At 57.3% G+C, this 24,417-nt stretch overlaps 1 protein-coding gene and 1 long non-coding RNA gene across 10 annotated transcripts in view; one reads left to right on the forward strand and one right to left on the reverse strand.

Annotated features, from left to right (window-relative positions):
* FARP2 (FERM, ARH/RhoGEF and pleckstrin domain protein 2) overlaps window positions 1-24,336 on the forward strand; it is a 92,685-nt gene extending 68,349 nt beyond the window's left edge. For 6 of the 9 annotated variants that reach the window (XM_033423571.2, XM_033423587.2, XM_033423578.2 and 3 more), the window contains 14 exons: window positions 6,366-6,526; window positions 10,413-10,502; window positions 10,859-10,992; window positions 11,349-11,430; window positions 12,165-12,414; window positions 13,255-13,385; window positions 16,579-16,647; window positions 17,218-17,307; window positions 20,678-20,760; window positions 21,579-21,697; window positions 21,919-22,079; window positions 23,064-23,171; window positions 23,355-23,506; window positions 23,799-24,336. In XM_033423571.2, coding sequence (XP_033279462.2) covers window positions 6,366-6,526; window positions 10,413-10,502; window positions 10,859-10,992; window positions 11,349-11,430; window positions 12,165-12,414; window positions 13,255-13,385; window positions 16,579-16,647; window positions 17,218-17,307; window positions 20,678-20,760; window positions 21,579-21,697; window positions 21,919-22,079; window positions 23,064-23,171; window positions 23,355-23,506; window positions 23,799-23,868 — 1,700 coding nt within the window. In that variant the 3' untranslated portion in view covers window positions 23,869-24,336. Of the gene's footprint in view, window positions 1-6,365; window positions 6,527-10,412; window positions 10,503-10,858; window positions 10,993-11,348; window positions 11,431-12,164; window positions 12,415-13,254; window positions 13,386-16,578; window positions 16,648-17,217; window positions 17,308-20,677; window positions 20,761-21,578; window positions 21,698-21,918; window positions 22,328-23,063; window positions 23,172-23,354; window positions 23,507-23,798 lie in introns of those variants that run through there. The other 3 variants (XR_007478486.1, XR_004482057.2, XM_033423601.2) reach the window with 3 other exon arrangements.
* LOC117200509 (uncharacterized) overlaps window positions 1-24,417 on the reverse strand; it is a 71,822-nt gene that overhangs the window by 12,643 nt on the left and 34,762 nt on the right. The gene's annotated exons all lie outside the window — the stretch shown is intronic.

A 24,417-nucleotide genomic window follows, 5' to 3' on the forward strand; every position in this document is an offset into this window, starting at 1 on the left:
ACAGGCTTGGGAGCAGCCCTCCTCACGCCGGCCCACGGGGGAGCCCGGCACTGTCACCGCAGCCCAGAGGCGGTGCCCGCCGTCCCTGCCAAGTCCCCTGGAGTGACGCACTCCACTTACGTGGACTGTTTATGTTTACTAGCTGTCAAGTCTACGATTGTCTTTCCGTTTCCAGGGTCTAACGACAGCCTCACGTTAGGCAGGTTGACGGCACTAAAGCAGGAAGCGGCGTGTCCCGTGTGTGCCTTTTCACATCACACAGGAGTGCTCTCAGTGCGGGGTCAGAGCAGGACTCCCTTTTCCAGTTAACACGCGTTTTTGAAATGGTAGTAATGATGGAGGGATGGGCAATGAAAACCGCACAAAGAAGTTTAACGTGGAGAACTTTGATCATCCCCAAGGTCGCCACTTTGCAAAGTCCTTTAATTGCTCTGGTGCTGTGGGTGTGGTTCTCACCGCAGGCATCTTCTCACCTGCTGCCCTGGAGGGGTGGCTGAGCACCAGGCGTGCTGTGCTTCCGGTCCTGTGGCGCACACGGGCCACGCCCCTATGTGTGTGTGACAAGGGATGCCAGTTGTGCGTCTTCAGGGTGTGCTGTTCCCTCCCGGTTCAGGGAGCACCAGAAAGAAATCCATTCTTGGCACAGTACTTTGTAGGTGAAAATGTTAACGTTCTCTCAGGCACTTAAAGTTGGGCATTTCAGTGTCTGTTCTCAAGGCCACGGGTTCACTCGTGGGATTGCGCCCCGGCCCCTGTCCTGAAGTGACAGAGCTTGTCGCAGCTGGCCGGGGCGTGGGGGCCGCTGTGGGACTGTCTCTCCACGCAGCGCCCTGCCCGCCGTGACCCTGGATGCTGTCTTTTGCATGAACGTATCTATGTCCCCAGGAATGAGGAGAAAAGGGGGTGGCATTTCCCTGTAAACCTGAACTCGTTCATCCTTTAAAGACACATTGACGTTGCCTGGTTTGTGGTTCTTGAAAGTTTGTTTCCTGTTGAAATTGCCGTTTATAAATTTGCAGATATGTACTAATTCAGAACTCTTCGTTTACTCAATAAAATAAGGGAATATTTGCTATGGATTTTGATGGCTTTTTAAGCTTCCTTTCCCTCTACTTGCGTGCAGTTTTGATTTACACCCATGGAAGGTTATCTCATGTGTCAGGTGAACCCCGGAAACAGCCCTGTATCTTTTCACATCACCACCGACATCTGTCTTCATAGGCAGTTGGCCCCATGGAGCCCACAGGCTGTCTCATGCCGGCTGTGGGTGGCAACGCCCCTATGGAAGGCCAGTCGGGGAAGTGCCTTGCTTTTCTCAGCGGCCCTGCTCAGGCTCGTGGCCCCTGTGGTCAGTGTGCAGAGGGGGATGTAGGAGAGCCAGTGGTCTGCTGGCTCTGGGCCCGCATGAGCCTCCAAGGTGCCGGCTGAGAGCAACACTGTTGGCAGCTTTGGGGTTGAACTGCACGGTCCTTGGGCTTGTAGTGCACAGAACACGTGCTGTTGGCTTCTTAACTCTGAAAATGAGACCGTTTTATTGCCTTTTCCCCGCAGTCAGCTAGACCCCACCTGATAAAATCCCTGGCCCGAAGTGTGGCAGCTGCTCAGATTCTGAACTGGCCTTTCCTCCTGGACCCTCTCTTGGCTGCCACGAGCTTCTGCTGCGTCCATGGAGCTGTCTGCCTCTTCAGCCCCTCTCAGGCCTCGGGGCTGCCCCACTCCTGCGCAGCGGCTGCAGCAAGCCGGCTGAGGACGGGGTGCTCGGGGCAGCGCAGGCCCCTCGGGGCGGGGGCCGGGCTCCCTCTGGGGTCTCGAGGCACCTGGCGCCCAGTGTGATGGGGGCAGGAGGTGGCTGGCAGCGTCTAGAAAGGCTCCTGTTGGCATGAACTCCCTGGGGGACCCCCCCTTAGAGCAGAGGACAGTGGATCACTAGGGTCTCCATTTCTTCCCCCATCACACCGGCCCGTCCCTCACTGACGCCCCCACTGCCGTCACCCCCGCGGGGATGAGGTGGCAACACCTCCGTGATGAACCCAGTGGATGCACAGGGTGACCAGTTAGGAGGGTAAAAGTTGTGTGGCCTTTACTTCCAAGAACGTTCACAGGCTGCACCTCCTTCCTAACGCACGTCACCTCCACACTTCCTAGTTTACTTGAATAGTTTGTTTCGGGGCCCTTGCCTCCGTCGCTCCAATAGTTCAGAAGATCCATAAGTCACAGCTTCTCAAACTTTAGACAAAATGTGTCATTTATTAGAACAAGGACGTGCACCCTGGACTACCTACACGTGTCAGCAGAGGAGACCCCACACCTGGCGGGCGTCATCCGGACAGTGGCCCAGAGTGTGAATGAGTTGTAGGTTGGCACCCCCGTTTCTCTTAACAAGGAAAGAGTCTTGTTTGCTTAGAAGGAAACAGAAGAGAAGACTCGGGAAAATGCCCCTGGGTGCGCCATGCGTGTAGACGTCACCCCCTGAGTCTCAGGTGACCGCAGCCACTTGCAGACTGAGCCGTCACAGCCCTGGGAGGCAGGCGAACACACAGCAGGAGGAAGGGGTGAGCTGGGCCTCGGGCCCCTCGGAGTAGCCGCTTCTTTACCTCCTACTTTATTTTATGAACCATGTTTCCCATAAGAGACTCGTGGCGTCCTAGTTCAGAAGTGGAGCCAGACGTGGTTTCCTGCGCTCGGCGGGGTCACGCGTGCCTGGGTGCTTTGGAAGAATCAGCCTCTCCCTTTCCTTATGGGGTTAGTGGCCACTGTTCCAGCCACAGAGGGGGCTTCTACATCTTACACTCCCTCCATCATGTTAACCTTCAAACTTGACCCTGAACTTTCCAAACTGGAGCTGACTCTTGCTCCGCTATAAGGCAAAAAGTTTCAAAATTGTTTATTTTATTACAGAGTTTTGAAGAAGAGAATTTAAAGGTATGAAATAAAAGTAGCTGAGCTTCCTGTCTAAATGTGATGTTTCTCTTTCATCACCTGGTCAGACGATAAGGAGGTTACACAAAGCACAGTACTGCGCTTCTCAAAACGATGTCAAAAATTATCAGATGGATATTTAGAAATGTTTGGAAATAAAGAATGCCACAAAGAAAATCATCTCCCAGGGTGGCTCACTGCTGACTGACTGAAACGAAAGTTTTACCTTTGCAGTGTTTTTTTTTTTTCAGTACGCGGGCCTCTCACCATTGTGGCCTCTCCCGTTGCGGAGCGCAGGCTCAGCAGCCATGGCTCACGGGCCCAGCCGCTCCGCGGCATGTGGGATCTTCCTGGACCGGGGCACGAACCCATGTCCCCTGCATCGGCAGGCGGACTCTCAACCACTGCGCCACCAGGGAAGCCCTGCAGTGTTTTTTTTGAAGACGGTCAAACCTTGCACCTTTGAGAGCAGAGGCTGCCTGTGAACTCTGGGTGGACAGCAGAAACGGAGAGCTGTCCACCCATCGCAAAGCATTTCCTTTTGGAAGCATTTCCAAACCTGTCTCGTCTGCAAGGATTTGGTGGTTCTCGGTGCCACGGTGGGGCAGTAGCGCACCACCTACGTGTGAGCGGGTCCTGTGACTCAGAGCGACATTGACTCCTCCTGGCTGTTTGACAGTAGAGGACCTTGGACGCAGAGGTCTGGGTTTACACACATTTAAGATTCTTCACCATGTCAGTTAGGGCTACACATACTCTGTGGCACCTAAAACTTGACGTTTAGCATCTTAAAAATGCTTACGCAATCTGCCTGTTGGTGTGCATTCTAATACAGGTCGTCCACGTGGACAGGGCTTTCTAAGGTCAGAGCCTGTCACGCCACCACACGGTCCAGAGCAGCCTTCACGCGCCCCGGCCGCTCCTGGAACTGGCCAGCAGAACCACGGCCCCACGGGCGTGCTCTGGGCGTGGGGCCCTCGCGTCACTGGCGTCACGACAGAGAGGCAGTGGCCCGCACGCTCCAGCAGCCTCGTTTACTGCCACTTGCTTGAAAACAGCTCCTTGCAGATTTATTCGCTTCGTCTCGTAGCGTCTGTGTTGACAGAGTTTGATGTAGGTACGATGTATTACGTTTTGATGCGGCTGACAGATTTAATAAAAACAAATGCTTAATGTCTGTTTGTGGTGCTTCTTAATCGAGTCACTAAATTGTGAGTTGACAATTTTTGTGAAATAGTAAGTACAGTTGTCCCTTAGTATTCACGGGGGATTGGTTCCAGGACCCCACAAATAGCAGAACCCCTGACAGGAAAGTCTCTATGTGAGATGGCGTCGTATTTGCATACAACCCACCCACGTGCTCCCGGATACAGTAAATCATCTCTACATTAGGTACAACACCTAATCCAGTGTAAATGCTCTGTGAATAGTTGTAAATGCAACGTAAGATGCTGTGTAAACAGTTGCCAGAGCGGCAAATTCAAGTCTTGCTTTTGGGACCTTTCTGGAACGTTCCCCCCCCCCCCGATATATTCCGTCCTCATTGAGTCTTCAAATGTGGAACCTGCAGATGTGAGGGCAGCCTTGTCTACAATGATAATATCAAATGATGGCTTTTAACCTTCCTAGAATCAAAGCAGTTTATTCCAGACGAGCTGTTTGTCCCGAGGCGGTCACTTGCTGGGCTTTGGTCTCCCGTTCGTCGGCCCATTTGTCGGCCCCCGAGCCCACCCTGGCCTTGTCACAGGAGGCTTCAGAGCTAACACCACCTCCTCACCTGTCACCTTCTGCTATGTAAAAATAAAGTCAGGTTTTGCAAGAACTCTGTGGTAAACTGTGCACTAGTAGCTTTCTGTCGGGCGGGAGGGCTGTGCGGGGCGGGAAGACGCAAGGGTCACCCCATGGACTTGTTCTCAGAACCAACGAGGGTGAGCGTCTTGGTTCTCACACCTTGAGCAACACGCCTGGAAGAATAAGTAGCTTATTAGTAGCTTCTACATCTTTTCTGAATTTTCACTGTGTGAAGGTGTCTTATTATGCAATTCCGGGCTACTTAGGGACACAACGGGCCTTGGAGTGTGATCCTGAACAGCTCAGCCGGAAACGAGCCTCTTCTGCAGTCAAAGGAGCCATGCCTCGGGCACAGCCCAGAGCCCTTGCTCGGTTTGGTCCCCGGAGAAGTGACAGTGCAGGCCTGTCGGGGGAGGGGACGTAGGCAAGGCACGCTCTTTTAAGGTGGCTTAGCTTATTTTAAATGTGTAATAAAAGCAGATTTTAATAAAACTGGTTCCGATAATTTCACGTCCTTACGTTGTCCAGGTTTTCTAATGTCAGTGAACGTTTCTCTGTGTCTTAAATCTGTGTGGTTGTGAGAATCCCAGAGGAGAGCTCTGCTATCCGGCATTGGTAGCCCATCCCCAGAAGCCCTGAGTGGGGTCCCGGCTTCCCAGAGCTCTGAACTTGTCAATGTGAAAATAAGGGCTCCCTCCTGCCGTCAGGCCACGGTGGAGGGCTGCAGGAGCTTCTGCGTGGCAGCCCGGCCAGCAGGAAGCTCTCTGCACCAGCCTGCCTCCTACACACTTCATGCTTTAGGCTGAATAAACTAAGTTTTGGGTCTATAAACTGGTCACCGTGGATAACTGCATTTGGTCCCCAATCACAGTGTGAAAGGATCTCGTTTTGAAACCCGTTGTGTTACTTCTAGCGTTTTGTAAACCGACTTAATAATCATACTTAGAGATAATGGTAGTTTGGGTGTTAAAACGCTATACATTTATAAACTCAAGGTAAATGTCTATCTTAAATTGCTTTTGAACAGTTAAACGTCTCCTCTAAAACTCTGCTTTAAGGTGACTTTCAAACGTGGCATTTAATAGTTACTAATCTCTCATAGAAAAACATTAGAAATAAACCTTTGAGGATTTTTTTAAATAGAAAAGAGAATTTCTTGATCACAAAATGTTGGATGAAATAGAACGAGGCCAGAATTTTGGCTTCAGTCTGGTCAAAAGCAAACATCATTTTCAGAAGGGGAAAAAATTAAGTATTAGTTACTTTTGTGGTATGATTCTAGAAATCAGAATAAAATCCTTGCTAACGAACAATTCAGGGAAGTAGAAAACAGTATGACGAGTGTGATCCAGTGTTTTAAGTGAATGGTTAATGAGTTTGGCCTTAGAATACACGTTCTTTTCCAGATAAGTCAGCGTCAGTTTGGCCTCTTACGTGCGCTCCCTCCTCCCTGTTGGCTCTATTGTGCCTGCGTCTTCCCCGGGAACCAGAGCCCTGGAGGTTCTCTGGGGAAGCGGGCTCTCACTTGTCACCGGTTCTCACCGTTGCTTTATGTCACACTGAGGCCTGCGTGTCTCCGGAAGGGCCTGGTGGCAGGTGCTGTCCCTCGGGTCTGCCCTTCTTCATCTCTCGCTCCATCGCCCGTTCACTTCCAGGCCTTTCCGTGGAGAGTCCTCAGCTTCCCTCCACCCGGAAGACCCCACCGAGCCTGAGCCCACTGGGCCCAGCCGAGCAGGGCTCCTCTCCCCTGCTGAGCCCCGTCCTCAGCGACGCTGGCGGAGCCGGGACGGACGACCAGGAGGAGCTGAGACACAAGGTGGGCGCCCCCGGGGGGCTTGCTGCTGGGGGCCTGGGCAGCAGGGGCTGGGGGTTCCCCAGTCCTGAGACCCTCCCACCACCTCTGGGGCGCTCGGGGTCCCTCTGCGCCAAGACGGGCCTCCTCATTCCTTTCACGTTCCTGGCGCCCGTAGGTTCCACGTGCGGGGCTGTGGATCCCGGGGACCTGGGGTCTCAGCCTCCCCGCTTTGCTGGGAGGAGGCCTGGGGGTCAGGCGAGGCCGTGGGGCTGAGGGCTGAGGCGTTCTGGAGGTGCGTCCCAGGGGCTGGGCGTGTGGACTTGCGGGGGAAGAGTGAGGTCGGTAGGCAGAGCGCCACGGACCAGGCAGAGAAACGTGCCTGCTCGCTGGTGAGGCCACAGCCTGAAGCATTGCCAGCGACGCCCTGGCCCCCAGATGCACGCTGGGAGACCCCCAGGTTTCCTGATGACTCCCCTGGCAGGTCCTGGAAGCCTTGGGCTCCCGCGTCGGCATCTGACTGCCCGGCTGGGGGGGGGGGGGTGCGGGGGGGCTGCCCAACCCTCCCTCGGAGCCCGTGTGCCAGCTTCCTGGGATCCCTCCTCCTTCCTGTGTCTCCCACTTACTGTGCTGTTTTTCCTTTTTAATAGAAATTGGTGGGGACGCACAGTATTGGGAAGGCCTGAAAGGGAAGGTGGGGTTGCTCCCCTGCCTGTGTGTGGGCACCAGGCTCGGGGCTCTGTGGGGACAAAGCAGGGCCTCTCGCTCTGCCCTGACCTGGGGCCTGCGGGCAGGTCTGCTTGCTGGTATGGCTGGCAGAGCAGCAGCTGTTTTGCTGTCTCTCCACTGAGTTTCCTGAGAGGTGCTCTTTGCTCTGGAAATCAGGGGTTGGCCCTGGCTACCCAGGCTGGCCACCCACGAGCTGCTGCTGACCTCTCTACTGCTGGCATCCCCTTGGCACCTGCAGTATTACTGTGACCTCAGCAGTGATACTGCCGTGGTTGTTGCTGAGCGTCTGTCTGGGCACCTTCACCCGCCACGGGAAGAGGAGCTGGTCTCGGGCCTCAGTGGGGACCCAGGCAGGAAATGCTCACCGGCAGCGTGCGTGCAACGTGTCCGCGATCCAGAGCAGAGCCAGGACGCTTGGCCACAGGGAGATCCAGGCAGGGAGGGCCGAAGCCTCCCAGACCAGGACCGTGGGCCTCCTGGGGCAGCTCTGGCCCCAGAGAGCTCACTGAGCACACAAGCTCAGTGATTTTTCAGTGGATTTGAAGCAGTCATTTTTTAATAGCACAAAGCCCAGAAAGAAAGAATTGACGAGCATGAAGTTTAGAAAGGCGGCCTGCAGGTGTCCGGGGCAGGACACCAGGAGATGCCATGGTACCGTGTGGCTGCCAGTGTTGTGGGAAAAGCTGGCGTGAGAAGCAGCCCACGGACGCGCCACACACAAGTCCCAGAGGGAGGACAGCAGGACAGGCTGTGAAGGGTCAGGTGGAACCTCCTGGTGTCCCTGCGGCTGAGGGGGCGGCTGCCGTAGCAGTGGCCTCCGGGACACACAGGAGGAGCGGCCTCTGCTGCCGCGACCTCCCTAAACTCCCCAGGGCCCCGGGGAGAAGTCTCAGACCCCACGGTGCAAACCCCGCCCCACCTTCCTCCCGGAACGGGTCACCTGCAGACTCGGACCCTCGCCCTGCCGCACTCCTTCCCTCGGCCGACTCGCCACCTCCCCCCACCCAGACCCTGACCATCAGGGTTACCACCCCTCAGCCTGGCTCTCCCTTCCCTGCGCCTCCTGACCAGCCCCGGCCCCCAGACACATCCTGAGCCCCGCGCACCCTGATGTGCTCAGATAGGCCCCAAACACCCTGCCTTCCCACCCCGCTGGTGACCACTTGGCTCACCTTGTAGCCCCCCCATCCTTGACCTCTGGGCTGGCCCCCACCGCCCAGCCTCCCGGCCCCGCCCTCTCTAGGAGGCAGCCGTCTGTCCTGCCAGCCTCCACCCCACCTGCTCCCTTGGTCCTTCTGTGCGCTTTGCTGCCCAGCTGGGTCACTTCCCCGGTAGCTGGAGTTGCTTCCTGCCTGGGAAGCTGTCAGCTCGAGGGCAGGGACCTCTGTTCCTGGGCACGTCCCAGGTGCCTGTTGGCATGGCTGCAGACGTGGGAGGGTCGGCCCTAAATCCTCCATCTGGGGGAAGAGCAGCGGGGCGAGCGTGCGGGGGCAGAGCAGGACCAGGTGTCCGCCAGGTAGGAGAGGGTGGAGGAGAGGCCATGCACCGACCTTGACCGAGGCGGAGGCAGCTCTCTGAGGTGTGCTCAGAGTGGGGTGGGGCCCTGCAGGGATAAGACACAGCCCCCAGCCCAGGTGGGCACGAGGCCTGTGCTTCGCTGGGAGCGCTGTGCTGCCCTTCCCGCTCCTGAGGGTCCTGTCACCGCTGACTTGCCTGTGGCCCCTGCAGATGGTCAGCGGCCCTGTCGCAGGTTTAAGAGCCCCGGGGCTGGGCCACGTCAGCCAGCCTCCGGCTCTAACCGCCGGCACAGATAAAACGTGCATCGCTTGGCAATTTTAATGACTTTCGTGTGAGTTAGGCCTAACTGTTGCTAATCACATACATTCATGCATGGGCAGACCTCGTATTACTGCGCTCCGCAGGCACTGCTTTTTTTTTTTTCCTACAAATGGAAGGTTTGTGGTGACCCTGTGTCAAGTCTGCCAGCACCATTTTTCCAATAGTATTTGCTCACTTTGTGTCTCTGTGTCACATTTTGATAATTCTCACAATACCTCAAACTTTTCCATTATTATTATGATTGTTGTGGTATCTGTGGTCAGTGAGCTTTGATGTTACTACTGCCACTCACTGAGGGCCCAGATGATGGTTAGTATTTTTAGCAGTTAAGTAGTTTTTTTTGTTTGTTTTGCTTTTTTTTGGCTGCATTGAGTCTTCGTTGCTGCCCATGGGCTTTCTCTACTTGTGGGGAGGAGGGGCTCCTCTTTGTTTGGGTGCGTGGGCTTCTCATCGCGGTGGCTTCTCTTGTTGCGGAGCATGGATTCTAGGCACGCAGGCTTCAGTAGTCGTGGCTCGGAGGCTCTAGAGCGCAGGCTCAGTAGTTGTGGCTCGTGGGCTCTAGAGCGCAGGCTCAGTAGTTGTGACGCATGGGCTTTGTTGCTCTGCGGCATGTGGGATCTTCCTGGACCAGGGCTCGAACCCGTGTCTCCTGCATTGGCAGGCAGATTCTTAACCACTCTGCCACCAGGGAAGTCCCAATTAAGTAATTTTTAATTAAGGTATGTACATTGTTTTTTTAGACATAATGTGGGAATTCCCTGGCGGTCCAGTGGTTAGGACTTGGTGCTTTCACTGCCATGGCCCCAGGTTCAGTCCCTGGTCAGGGAACTAGAATCCCTCAAGCTGTGCAGCATGGCCAAAAAAAAGGGAAAGACACAAGGCTGTTGTACCCTTAATAGACTACAGTATGGGGGAAATGTAATTTTATATGCACTGGGAAACCAGAAAAATTCATGTGACTCACTTCGTTGCAATATTTGCTTTATTGCGGTGGTCTGGAACCCAACCCGCTATCTCTCTGAGGTGTGCCTGTATCTGTGTGTTAAGCAGCTACAGTCCTGTGAGTGATATCTGAACAGTAATTTCATCACAAAATGAGTAATTAGCTTCACTATATGTTGCTGTTTAAACAGCAATTCTTTTCTCAAAAAAGAATAATATAAAATGAGAAGAACATCTGGGGGCGATACAGCGGGGCTTGTATCTTTACTTAGAAGTGACGCTCTCAGGAAGTGCACGTGAAGATCACGTGACAGCGTTAACTTGAGCAGAAGAGCTGGCGCGCTAGGACCGTCGGCGACGTGGCCGGCTGACACGCTCACGCTGTCTGCACTTCTTGCAGTGTGCGCCCGCGGACGAGGCCTACTTCATAGCAAAGGAGATTCTTGCTACAGAGCGAACATACCTGAAGGATTTAGAAGTTATTACCGTGGTATGAAACCTAAGTCCCTTGTTGCTTTGATTTTCTTAATACTTCTTAAATCTGGGCCAGAGACACAGGATTCCCCCCCCCCGAGACCTGCGTGTGTGTGTGTGTGTGTGTACATGTTCTGTTAAATACGTCTGCCTTAAAACATGTCTACGTCAGGTCAGAATAGTGGGTCCGATTTTCTGTGAACCTGGGAATATATCCCTTCGAAGCTTTTCACCCACAATTGCTCTCTTCTGTTGTGCAAACTGGCTGGTCAGCCGCGGCGCTGATTTGAGCAGGCCTCGTGGGGGCTCCGGGGCCGGTGCTGTGTGTCGTCAGGGGCCAGGTCCCTGGGTCACCCTGAGCTCTCCCGGCAGTGGTTCCGGAGCGCTGTGGTCAAGGCGGACGCCATGCCTGCGGACCTGATGACCCTGCTCTTCTCCAACATCGACCCCATCTATGAGTTCCACAGCGGCTTCCTGCGCGAGGTGGAGCAGAGGCTGGCGCTCTGGTAACGGCCGCAGGCTGCCCCGCCCGCGTCCCCATCCCGTGCGCGGGAGCTTCCCAGCGTCCCAGCTAGTTCACGAGGGCCGCTATTGCACGAGACGGCGTTAGTCCATAGGGAACGCCACTTGCATTCACCCTGTTCCAGAGGAGAGGGCAGAGGCAGGTTACAAGGAGACCCCTTTTTGCCCGGTCACCACCATTTGGAGGATGGCTGAGATGTGACAACTGCCTCTGTCAAGTACGGCCTCGCCCTCACAGGTGCTTGCTGAGCCTGGGACCCCCCAGGGCACTGGCAGCAAGCGAAGCGTATCTCACACGCTGTCGCGAGGTTTTGACCGTGTCTGTCCGTCTCCACTCCAGGGAGGGGTCTTCCAGTGCCCAGGCCACAGGCGACCACCGACGCATCGGGGACGTCCTGCTCAGCAACATGCTTCAGCTAAAGGTAGCGCGGGTGTGCGCGCGGCTCTCGGCCTAGCAGCTGGCCGTGTGGGCGCCCGCCTGCCCGCCACGACAGTGTTCCCCTGAGAGTGGTGCACGAGTCAGGGCAGCTTTCCCCTCAGGCAGCGCGGCGTCCCGAGAGGGCGGCGTCCGGGTCAGCGCGCGCTCCGCTCCCAGCGCTATTGCCGCTCGGGACACGCCCCCTCAGGGCAGGTCCTCTGAGAGCCGCCTTCCGCGCAGCGCAGCGCCGGCCGGCACTCTCGTCCCGACACGCTCTCCTCGGGATAAAGCGCGCTCCCCCAGGGCCGCGTCCCGCCGGGCCGGGCTCCCCTCAGAGCCGCGGGCCGGTGCAGCTGCTCCTGCTGAGCTCGCGCCCGTTCCCGCCTCTCCCGCGGCCTCAGCGCTCCGGGCGGCGGCGCGGGTCGTGCTTCCAGCGTTCGGCGCTCTCGCGGGACGCGTCGCCGAGGCCCCGCCCCGAGGCCCCGCCCCGAAGCCCCGCCCCCGAGGCCCCGCCGTGCCTCCAGGCCCCCGGTTTTGGGGGCGGGTGGTGAGCGCGTCCCGGAGGCGGAGGTGCGCGGCGTGAACTTAGGGCCCACACGCACGCGCGGCCGCCGGGCGGCGCTCCTCCAGCCCGGCGCGTCCCCTGTGATGCCCACCGAGGCAGACCGGTGTAGGGGGAGACCGGACAGGGGAGGGCGGGGCCCGGGGGCCGCCGCTCAGCTGCCCCCCGCCCCGCAGACGCTCACCCGCCACTTCCAGAGGCTCCACGAGGTCCTGACGGAGCTGGAAGCGGCAAGCAGGCGCCTGCGGAGGCTGGAGGCGCTGCGCCGGGACTTCGAGCTGCAGAAAGTCTGCTACCTGCCGCTGAACGCCTTCCTGCTGAAGCCGCTGCAGCGCCTGCGCCACTACCGGCTGCTGCTGCGCCGCCTGTGCGCCTCCGACCGCCAGAACCCCGACCGCGGCGACCAGGACCGCGCCGACCGCCGCGGTGAGTGCGCGCCCAACACCCAGCCCCCGCGGGCACCCCGTTCTCCGCCCGCGGCGCCCAGGGCAGGGGGTCGGTGGTCTGCTTCTGAGCCGCACACCTGGGGGGCCGCGTGGCCTGGGGGAAGCTTCTGATGTCGGTGGGCTTTGTCATTCCTGACTTTGGTGAGAGGGACGAAGGAATAAACCCTGACCCTTGTGACCTCAGATAGGACTGACTTCCAGCTGCAGCACAAACGTAGAGCAGGAAGTCACTGCCTCTCAGGTCCGGTCACCGCTGTCTGTCTCTGAAAGTACAATACGAAGAGCTAGGTAGCCCTTCCTTCCAGCGGGTCTCCCGGTGTCCTGAGAATAGATCAGATAACTTTCTGACGTACAGGGAGCAAAACAGACCGTATGATGTGGACAGCGCCCTTCCTCTGCATCCTAAAAGCAAGTGTTTTGTGTTTGCCAAAAAGGAGGGGACAAAATTGCCCAGAATGTTTCCATGCATTTTAGGGGAAATGTGAAAGAAGAGCAGCACAGGTAAAATGAGGGTGGGCGACGCTGCTTTGCCCGTAACGTTAAATAGTTGTTTATAAAGACTCTGCCCTTTCTCTTTACCGAGCGTGAGCGTTGGCTAGTCAGCAGTTTGCGCTGAACGAGTCCACGTTTCAGGTCATCTGCAGGGACCCACACTTGCTGTCCCTAGCAGTCCTGTGAGGAGTTTGAGTACAATGTTCCTGGAATTGAAACCACCTTTAAATTGTCAGTTCCTGTCACAAACTGGTGGGTGGAGGGTTTCGACCATGCCACCCCCAGCTCACCTGCCCGGGCACCTGTACTGAGGGACCTCCCCACGCAGAAGCCCTCAAGGCCATCACGGAGGTGACCTCCACACTCCAGCACAGCCTCGTCCGGCTGGAGAACCTCCAGAAGCTGATGGAGCTGCAGCGGGACTTGGTCGGCATAGAGAACCTTATTGCTCCCGGCAGGGTGAGTGACTTTGAGAAAGTTCTGTGAACTGGTTACTGTTTTTAGTTGAGATATAATTCAAAATGTGTGACTTGGTGGCTCTCAGTATATTCATGAGGTTGTGCAACCGTCACCACTAATTCCAGAACATTTTCATTCCCCGAAAAGAAGCCCCATCGCTGTCAGCAGCCGCCCCCGCCCCGCTCCCCGGTCCCTGGCAGCTTCTCATCGGCTTTCTGTCTCTGGGCCCCTCCCCGGACATTCCATACACATGGACTCTCACGGTGTGCGGCCTTCTGTGTCTCGCGTCTTTCACTCAGCGCAGTGTCTTCAAGCTTCCTTCGTGTTGTGTGTTGTGTTGGGGCTTCATTGCTTCTTGTGCCTGAATAGTGTTCATTCTCTGGAGACACCGTATTTTGGTTACCTGTTCATCTGCTGATAGACACTTGGGTTGTTTCCACTTTTCGGCCATTGTGAATAGTGCTTCTGTGAATGTCATGTACAAGTCCTTGTGTGAACATGTGTTTTCATTTCTCCTGGGCACAAACGTACATACCTAGGAGTGGAATTGCCGGGCCTGTGTTTAACGTTTTGAGGAACCGCCAGAGTTGTCCACAGTGGCTGCACCACTTTACGTTCCCGCCAAGGGTATAGAATGGTTCCGACTTCTCCATATCTTTTTTTTTTTTTTTTTTTTTTTTTTTTTTTTGCGCGGTAGGCGGGCCTCTCACCGTTGTGGCCTCTCCCGTTGTGGAGCACAGGCTCCGGATGCGCAGGCTCAGCGGCCATGGCTCACGGGCCTAGCCGCTCCGCAGCATGTGGGATCTTCCCGGACCGGGGCACGAACCCGCGTCCCCCGCATCGGCAGGCGGACTCTCAACCACTTCGCCACCAGGGAAGCCCTTCTCCATATCTTGTCTTTGATTCTAGCCGTCCTGGTGGTACATAGTGGCATCCCTTCGTGGTTGTGATTTGCATTTCCCTAGTGACTAACATCAAGCATCTTTTCATATGTTTATTGGTCATTTCTGTGCCGCCTTTGGAGAAATGCCTGTTCAAGTCTTTTGCCCACCTTTTAGCTGGGTTGTGTTTTTACTGTTGCGAGATTCCTTATCTACTCTGGATACCAGACCCTTGCCAGAACATGACTTGCAATATGTTCTCCCATTTTGTGGGTTATCTTTTCACTTTCTTGATGGTATCATTTACAACACTAAAGGTTTTAATTTAGCTGATGTCTAATTTGTCTGTTTTTTCTTTGGTTGCTTGTGCTTTAGGTGTCATAGCTAAGAAACTGTTGCCTGATCCAAGGTATGAAGGTTTACCTCTGTGTTTTCATCTAAAGGTTGTTTATGTTTTAGCTCTTACATTTAGAGCTGATCATTTTGAGTTTTGTGTATGGTGTGAGATATGGGTCCAACTTTGCTCTTTTCCAAGTGGATGTATAGTTGTCCCAACACCTTTGCTGAACTGTCTTCACTCCTTTGTCAAAAATCAGTGGGCCATGGAGTGTGAGTTCGTTTTTGAACCTTCAGTTGTATCCATGGGTCTGTATGTCTCCCAGGCTGCTTACTTTCTGTCACTAATTCCTTTTGCTTTGGACTCAGTACTGTCAGCAAAAGAAAATTGTTTTAAGGGTTGCACAAGTCCAGTGGTTAAGAATCCATGCTTCCAATGCAGGGGGCGCAGGTTCGATCCCTGGTCAGGGAACTAAGATCCCGAAAACAAAGGGTTGCACAGGGATGTGGGATGTTCCTGTCTCAGCACAAACGTAAGAGTATTGGAGCGTGGGTGTATAAATCCTGTTTTGCATTAGCCCTTGTTAGAAGAAAGGTACTGCGAGTGTGGGACCATGAGCTCAAAGAAACAAGACTAAGGAAGGTTTTGCCCTCCTGGAGCAGGGCCTTGGCTGGGAGCTGGGAGGGCTCTTGTTACACTGTTGTTTCTCTGAGTGCCCCACGCAGTGACTTATAGATGGTGGCCCCAGGAAACTGTCACCAGAGGGGCAAATAAACAAGAGCAGCCACGTAGAGCAGAGGCCGGGGCGGGCTCCCCGGGGCGGCCTTGCTGCCGTCACCGCTGCTATTAGTCAGGGTCTCTGAGTCCCGCCTTAACCCCCGGGGTTCCTGGCCTCCCCAAGTGAAATGCGTGCATCAGTCAGAGACGAGCCCACCCCAGTTGTCTGAGCGCAGGGTCGAAGAGCAGGGCTGTGAACTGAAGGTGGGTGACGAGGCCCCGAGGGTGAGCACTGCCAGGCATTGAGGAGGCGGGACCTCGGGGAGCGCACCCCCAAGGGCTGGGGTCTCTGGGGAGCGGTGGAGCTGGCCCTGCAACGACGGCAGGAAGGCCTGCCAGCTGCGGCCCAGAGAGGGCTGGGGGCCGCCCTCCTCCTCCTGCAGGGCTGTCCCTTGGGTTGGGGCTGGTTTCTCATCTCGCTGTGACCGTGAGGATTACTGGGTGAGCTCTCCTCCCTGTGCCCTTGCTCAGGTCATCTGAGGGCTGTTAAGGCCGGGGTGTTCTCGGGGCACCAGTCCGTGCTGTTTGTCTGATAGAACAGCGGACGGTAGAAGAGTCCCCAGAAATCGTCCAAAGCGGACTGTTGGGGTCCCCGGGACAGTGCTTCAGCCAGGGCGCAGGCAGTTAGGGATGTCAGACATCTGTGCCCCGGAGGCAGGTGCGGGGCCCGGCCCGGCGGTGAGGGGAGCCCCGAGTCCCGGGGGGAGAGGGCTGCCCGGGACACGGGGGGCTTCCGCTGAGCCTCAGCCCACGGGAGGGTCTCACTCTGGGCCGTAGCACCTTCGTGGCCTTAGGAATCCTCTGCTCAAGCACCAGGGTGGCAGCTAACAAGTCCCCTGTGACGTTTGGTGGGAACCAGGTGTCCTGTCCTCCTCCCTCCCATTCTCAAGCTGCCCCGCCCAGCTTTTCTCAGAGCTGAACTCACGTCATCTCCATGGTGGAACCTTCCAGAAGCTGCCCCTCAACAATGCCCTTTGCCTTGTGTGCCGGCTCTCAGCACAGCCGGCCTGTGGGAGCTCAGAGACCAGGCACCGAGTTAACCGACACCAAACAGGATGCGGGTGACCGAGGGGAGCGGACGGGAGGGAGGCTGGAGTGGCACGGCGGGTCCTCAGGCATCCATCCGGGCAGGAGGGCGCCGCGGAAGGGCCCGAGGTGCCCTCGGCCAGCACACAGGGACCCCGATGGTGTCTTGCAGGAGTTTATCCGCGAGGGCTGCCTCCACAAGCTCACCAGGAAGGGCCTGCAGCAGAGGATGTTCTTTCTGGTAGGTGCGATGGGCGCGGTCCAGGCGGGCGGCCTCATTGTCAGGAGCCGGAGAGGGTCGCAGAAACACTCCCGGGCCTGCCACCTTCCTTATTCTGGGTTCTGGGCACCTGTCTGCAGGATGAGCAAAAGCCCGAAGGTAGAAAAATCCACACACCTGCGGCTGCAGGACCGCTCTGCTCGTGCCAGCGTCAGTTCGCAGGGCCTTACTCACGAGCCCAGAGGTCCTCCCAGCAAGTCCCTGCCGCCAGCAGGTCCCCTTTTGTCAGCTCCCTTCCTCGCGCCCAGCTAGTGGATTCAAACCCCAGCCTTCCTGGGTGGGGGTGACTCTCAGGACCAGCCCCCCAGCGCCTCCCGCCGGCCAAGAGGTCTGCTGGCCCATGTGGTTGCTGGTCACCCCTGGGCAAAATGACTGTACGAATGGAACAAAAATCCTTTTTCTGCCAAAAACCTCCAGCAAACTGCGTAAGCACACGGGGCCCTTGGAGTTGAAGTTGGTCTGATTGTTAAGATGTTGAATCCTTGTTACTTGTTTTTAGAATTCATTTTTCTAAAGCTTCTGGTCCCTCAGTTCTCAGACATGCTGCTGTACACAGGCAGAGGTGCCTCAGGGACCAGCCGCTTCCGGATCCGGGGACTCCTTCCGCTGCGTGGCATGCTGGTGAGCGCCCGGCGCCGGGCGGGTCCGGACCGGGGGTCGGGGGCCGCGCCGCGTGGCAGCACCTGCCGGGCTGTTCACGCCTTTTCACCCTGTTATGGCTACTGTTCTCGGTGCTCAAACAGCCCCACCTGCAGCCCCTCCAGGGCCTCTTGACCAAGGCCACCAGCCCCTGCAGGACAAGGCCCAGCTCCGCCAGGAACCCACCTACTCCTCCCAGGGAGCCCTGTCCTTTGGCGGGAGACTCCGTGAAAAGCCCGGGTCGGGCGCTGGGGCCACCGCGCTGCTGGAGGGGTTGGGTGCTGACACAGCTTTGAGAAGAGAAAGCTGGACCCCGAATTCTTAAGACTGTAGAGTGTTCACTTCCTCGATTTTATACTTCTCTCTTTTATACAGACGATTTGGGTTTCTTTGGGCATCATAATTAGTTATTTCACACACACACACAGCTTTATAATGGTAAAACAGAGACCACCACCGCTAAAGGGAGGGTGGGCTGCAGGGCAGGACTGGCCCCAGGGAAGCTCCCGGTGACCTCCACTGAGTCGTGCTGTGTCCTCTCGTTTGTCCTTTGACCTCCACCCCGTGAAGAGGCGCAAGCTCTGTCTTCAGAGCTCTTGAGGGGCTGGGCCGCACCTCATGCTCTGTCCACACCACATGCCGCCAGGGCGTGTCCGCATCCCCACCGTCTCAGTGCCGCGTGGCGTGTTAATATTGTCTCTGATGAGCGGGAATTCTTCGTCTTAATGGGATGCGGTCTGTCTTCTCCTCCGTGGTCAGTGCCTTCTGTGGCCTTAAAGGTCATGGAGAGACTCCCTCTTGAGTGTAAACCTAGACTCGGCCTGGAACCCATCTTTGGGAACAGCAGAGATAGGAGGCCAAGTTCAGGTTTTTGCTATAAAGATGTGCTGTTTGTCCAGAACATCTTACGCAGTGAGCACCTCTCCCTGCAGCCCTGCCAGGCCCCGTCCAGGTGTAGGATGGGTGGGGTCCGACCCCTGTCCAGTTCCCAATTCCCAAAGCGTCAGCGCCGTCCTCCGCCCCTTTCTCCTTCGTGGTGTCTGGCCCTTCTCCCCGCCATCCGCACCCTGGGCACTGCACCACCTTCCAGAGAGCATCAGAGCCTCCGCAGGTGTCTCTGTAACATTTGTTCAGCTTTTCCAACTCTCAGCAAAAAGGGGTCAGTTTGAATGACCTCACCTGCCATCCCTGGAAGCAGACCCCATCTGTTTTAAAGTATACTTTTAAAAATTATACCTTCAGCATAGAGAAAAACTGAAGATGTACGGTGAAAAGCACTCATCGTTGTACTACTGCCCAGTAGTAAGTGCTGTCAGCATTTCGCCATCATCTGGGGAACACCCTCCACAAGCTGCACTGTAATCCGCACTGGCTTTGCTCGGCAGTTCACCTCGAACATGCTCCTGTGTCCTCTGCTTCTGCCACCGGCTCAGGAGCCATGAGTAGTGGATTGGGGCGCTGAAGCACACTTTAGTTAACCAGCTCCCTGCACCGGACGTTTTGGCTACGTCTGGTTTCTCAGAATTAGAAACAGCACCATTGGATCTTTCTATGCGTCCTTAGTTACGGCCTTGAGATAAACCGCCACGCGTGTATGTGAGCCTGGGGCTCCCTGTTCCCACTGAGTGGCTGTAGGAGCGGCTGACTGGGTGGCCTTCCCTCCAGGCCCGTCTGCGCCTGCGCCGTCCCAGCCTTGGGCAGCGCTGGCCATCCACCCCGTCCTCCGCGCCCCAGCGATGGCCAGAAAGGCCGCTTCCTGCGCCCTCTGCTCTCCCCCAGGAGGCACCGGGCGCGTCTGTCGCTCTGGCCTGTTAGTGTTTGTGAAGCGTTCCTAAACCCTTCCAGGTCTCAGGTGCCTTCCAGGTACGTAATTCCCGTCACTTTGCCTGCACTTCAGTGTCACCTCAGAGTTTATAAAGTCCCTCCAGACGGGGATCGCGTTTGTCTTGTCCCTAGAATGGCCACGGGCACAGAGGCCCGACGAATACGTGTTGAAGGGGTGAACTTAGATGTTTTTCTGTGGTCGGTCTGTCCATCTTTTCCTAATTTAGGGTTTCTGTCCTTGGCACGGGCTCAGAAAGTCTTTCCCACACCAAGACTACGTTGCTGTGGGACTTTCTTTGCTGCTGTGCTTACGGTTTTTTCTCTTTTACCTAATCCGCCTAAAATTTGTTGGTTTTGATGTTTTTAGGTTGGGATGTAACATTTTCTCCTCGTATAGTCAGTTTTCCCATTATTTGTTACATCCTCCATTTTCTTACTGATCCCAAAGTCTGCCTTTATTATATAAAAAATTCTTGTCCTTACACTTGGATTCTTTCTGAAGATTCTGTTCCATTTCTGTCTGTCCCAACATCAGTCTACACTCTTCTAATTAGTGGTGGTGTAAGGGTTAGTCACTGTGTGGGTAAGTTCCTTCCCTTATTTGTCCTTCTTTTTAAACAGTTCTTTGCTCAAGTATTTATTTAATTCTTCTAAATAAACTTTGGAGTCATTTGGACAGATTCCTTCAAGAAACAACATTGGCGTTTCTGTGGAAATTGCATTAAATTTACATATTGACTTGGAGGGGGCGGCCGACATCTTGATAACCTTCTCCTCCTGGCTGCGCTCCTGTTAGTTTCAGACCCTTTTAAGTCCAGCGTGAGGCTCGGTGGTTGGCATCCCATGTTCTGGGGTGGGTCACCTGTAACTGGCTGGTCCTGGGGACAGCCAGCCAGCCCTCGCTCCTGACTGTGGAGGGAAGGATGGTGACTCCTGGCTTGTGAAAGACACCGTTTCCTTCTGTTTGTATATAAGAGATACTATCAGAAATAACGTGTGGGATTTTGGCAAAGGTGTTTCAGCATGTGGAGGGGGATGGTCACTCTTCTCCCTTTGACTTTGTGACAGGGTGGGTTCCATCAGTCACCTTCCTCATTCCTAGAACAAGCTCACTTGGTCAGAGGACAGTTTCTCCTCTAGGCTGTTAGGTCTGATTAAGGAATACTTTGTTCTGGAGTTACTTCTCTTAATCTCTTATAACTGAGATTAGCCTGAATCTAACTCTGTTAGCGTTTGGTACCACTTTATAAACATGAATTGTCCAACTCCCTTTTCAACTAAAATGCTCAACCTTTTTTCCTGTGCTTGATTTTCAGCTAATAGTGCTGGACCCACCGGTGAGTAGTTGGGTGTCCATGGCCCTCAGCTTGCCCACCTGGGCAGCAGGCGCCATGGCGCGGGGATCCCTTGTGTCTCCTGTAACCCCTCGTAGAGTCGGCGTGGGCTTGGTCGGCACCTGTGTCCTGCCGCAAGCTCGGGTTCCGCCAGCCCCGCTCCGGGTCACACTCCCCTCTTCTCCCGCCCGCAGGTGGAAGAACGTGAGAATGAGTGGTCTGTCCCGCACTGTTTCACCATCTACGCCGCTCAGAAGACAGTCGTGGTGGCAGCCAGGTAAGGGCCTTCCGCCCGCGTTCCGCATCCCAGCGGCCCTGGTCCCCTCTGAGTTGTGAGAGTGTCGCGGTCGCGGGGACACGCAGCCCCTCGAGCACTGCATCAAAGCTACGCGACCGCAGGAGCAGCTTCACTGTCCGTGGGAGCTTGTGACCATTGAGACCATCCGCAGAGACTGGCTGTGACACTGCTGGCTGCTCAACGGAGGGGGCCGGCGGGCTAGCGGGGGGAGCCCGGCGGGGCGGCCACACCGAGGCCTAGCGTCACGTGCCTCCTGCCCTGGAGCTGGGCAGCAGGAGGCTGACTGGGCCGTAGCACAGGAGCAAACAGACGCTTTCCCCACTCCCCACACCCTGTGGACAGCAAGGCGACCCGAGCTCCTGGCGGCCTGGACGCTGTGCCTGGTCCCTCCCCTGTGGGAGCCCGCGTCCCCAGCTTCTTCCAAAGGTGTCGTCCTGTGTCCGGGCGGGCGGCGCCTGGCTCTCAGCTCCCGTCCTGCGGGGTCCTGGCTGATGTCAGAGCACAGGGCACTGGACTCCCACCGGGAAACCCTGGCAGCTTAATTTATGATCCAGGACCCAGTCTCATATTTCAGCTTCACAGCCCCAGAGACCTAAACACCCGTTCCAGGAACCAAGTACCCTGTAGAGCACCCCCGTTCCAGCGTGACAGGTGCAGGCTGGGCCTCCAGCAGCGTCCTGACAAGCCCTCTGGACCCGAAGGATAGGGCGCACGAGGGGGAAGCAGGCACCCTGGCCTTCTGCCCTCCAGTGGGAGGGGGCCCTGCCCAGTGGCTGAGCTTCGGCCCTGCCCCGCAGCACCCAGCTGGAGAAGGAAAAGTGGATGAGGGACCTGAACGCTGCCATCAATGCAGCCAAGAGCAGCGCCGACACGGCCCTGGCACCGCTGGGCAGCGTGCTGTGCCCCCTTCCCCGCAGTGAGTGCTGGCCGGGCCCCCAGGAGACAAGCTTTCCCGTGGGTGTCACCCAGGTCACGGGCAGCCCGCTGGGCCCACGTGCTCTCCGTCCACGAGGGACGTTTCGGGCGGGCGGGAGCTCTTCTGGCAGGAGCAGCACGTGGTCTCGCACCCTGCCTGCTGCTGGCCGGGGGCGGGGGCGGGTCCCGTCTCCTCTGAGCAGGGGCTGACTTCTCCCCCAGGGCCCTCCGACGAGGTCTCTCTGGAGGAGTCGGAAGACGACGCTCGCAGGGCCCGCTGCTCCTCAGGTGGGCCGGGCCAGCACCGGGCCAGCACTGCCATGCACGTGTGCTGGGACCGCACCACCAGCATCTCCAGAGCCGACCACAGCGCGGCCGTCGAGGTGCGGCCACTGGAGACCCTGCTTGTGTGGGCTGATGGGACACCCGGGGTCCACGGTGGCAGGGGAGAGCAGCCCGGGTGGGCGGGGCCGGGAGGGCGCCGTCAGGAGCTCTCTCCGAAGGGCCTGTCGCCCCGGGATCCTGGGATGGCTGCCTCCCTCACCGGGAGCGGCCTCTTTGCGCCTGGGCCACCTCTGCCTCCACTTGTCCTGAGCTTCCGCGGAAGCTGGGGGAGGGACCAGCAGAGCAGGTGAGGAGCGTGGGTGGGTCCTGACACGGCGGGGGGCGGGGGGGGACGGGGATTGTGGCCAGCTCGCTGAGGCCTGCAAGACGGCGGAGTGGCCCTGGACACCGCGTCCACCGTCTGTGCCACCCCCTCACGTGTCAGAGGTGCGGGGCCCTCGTGAGCATCAGCCCCGACAGGGGCAGAGGCCTGCGTCATGGGGAGGGCCCTACCGTCTGTGGATGCACTCGGGCCCGTGTGCCTCGCCCCAGCGCGAGGTGCGAGGACGGAAGCGGTGGCGCCGGCCGGAGGGCAGGAGGGCCAGCGCAGAGCGGCACAGGCCTCGGGGCTGAGCGGGGCGGCCCCTCCTCTCCCTAACAGCGCCACGCTGCAGGCCGGGCCACTGGCTACGTGGGCCTCTGTTTACGGGGCACCCCTGCCCCCCACCGTCTGAGAACCTTCCTGTCTGGGCTCCGTGTCACGGGGGATTGGTGATGACGGGAAAGAAACTGAGCGCCATTCTACTTCGTTGTCCAGACTTTTTACCACCCTCCTTTGTTAGCTGCCAACGAGCAGAGCGTCAGAGCACGGGGAAGGGCACTGCGTTCGTGTCAGTGCGGAGCCAGCGAAGCCTGTGGGGGGTGACCCTGGGGAGACACCTGCTCCCAGGAGGCCCCTGGGAGGACAGAGCCCACAAGAGTGGCTGTCTTGGGGCTGGTGGTTCTTGGACACCCGTGCCCACAGGCTTTTCTCTTCCTTCCAGAACCAGCTCTCGGGATACCTGCTGAGGAAGTTCAAGAACAGTAGCGGCTGGCAGAAGCTGTGGGTGGTCTTCACCAATTTCTGTTTGTTCTTCTACAAAACTCACCAGGTAGGGGTGCTTAACCGAGCCCGAGGGGGGTTCTGCCCTTGGCACTGCAGGACCGCCAGGCCTGCCCACTGCGCCCTCACAGAACCCCCTCGGTTCTGAACGAGCCTGGCCCCGCCGCTGCTGCCGTGTGGGGAGAGGCGGGGGGCTGGGCGCCTGGCGAGCGCGTGCCCTGCTGCCTTCCAGGATGACTGCCCCCTGGCCAGCCTCCCGCTGCTGGGCTACAGCGTGAGCCTCCCCGGGGAGGCCGACGGCATCCACAAGGAGCACGTCTTCAAGCTCCAGTTCAAGTCCCACGTTTACTTCTTCCGGGCTGAGAGCAAATACACGTTAGGGAGGTAATTTCGCAGGGGGCTGCCAGGGCCCCCCGTATCTCCTCGGCTCTCCCTCTTCCACTGAGGACACCAGAGGCGGGTTTTCTGGGTCCTAGAAAGGAAGGACTGAGCACTGCTTCCAGGCTTTTAACTGGCCCATGCTGAGTCCCATGCCCTCCTTATTTGGGGTCACTCTTGGGAAGACAGTTGAGCGCAAGCCCACTGGTCTGATGGCCAGAGCACGCCCGCTTCCCAAACAATCTGCTGTGGGCGGGGGACGGGTCCCGGTCCTGACGGTCCCGAAACCTCTTCTCAGGTGGATGGAGGTGATCAAGAGCGCCAGCACCTCACCAGGGAGGGCCGGGACCTCCGAGGACGAGGCGTGAAGCCCACCCTGCCCGGCTGAGGACAGACCCGAGCAAGCAGAGCAGCACGTGCCCACGACTGCGCGTCCCGTGTCCCCCCTCCAGACTGGCAGTGGATGGGCCTCACTCACAGGGACACCTGGGAGGGGCACAGTCCCCTCAAGACCCAGTCACTCCCTTGGCCCCGTGGGGCAGCGGGACGAACACACATGTGCGTGGAAATGGGCCCGGCTCCATGCACTGCCGAGGCTGGTGCCCACCTGCCCTCTCTGCGCCTCCAGAGCAGGACCCTGCCCTTCAGGCTGGGTGAAACGGGGGGTGGGACAGGGCCCCTGGGTCACAGCCACATGGAAGTCCAGCAGAAACCACTCTGCCGCCCACCCCACAGACCTCTGCAAAGTGGAAAGCAAAGTCCCCGTAATTTATCAGCCCCCAGGAGGTGTGCTGTGCTAACCTGCGTGTGGTTAAAAATAAAGGGCATCTCCTGTATGCCTGCGTGCTGCCCCTCTCCTTCCAGTGGGCACACGTGGTCCCTGCGAGCTGTGACGAGCTCAGAGGCCTGGAGCGCAG

The sequence above is a fragment of the Orcinus orca genome, chromosome 7 (genome assembly GCF_937001465.1).
Source record: "Orcinus orca chromosome 7, mOrcOrc1.1, whole genome shotgun sequence".
In the NCBI taxonomy this organism is placed as follows: domain Eukaryota; kingdom Metazoa; phylum Chordata; class Mammalia; order Artiodactyla; family Delphinidae; genus Orcinus; species Orcinus orca.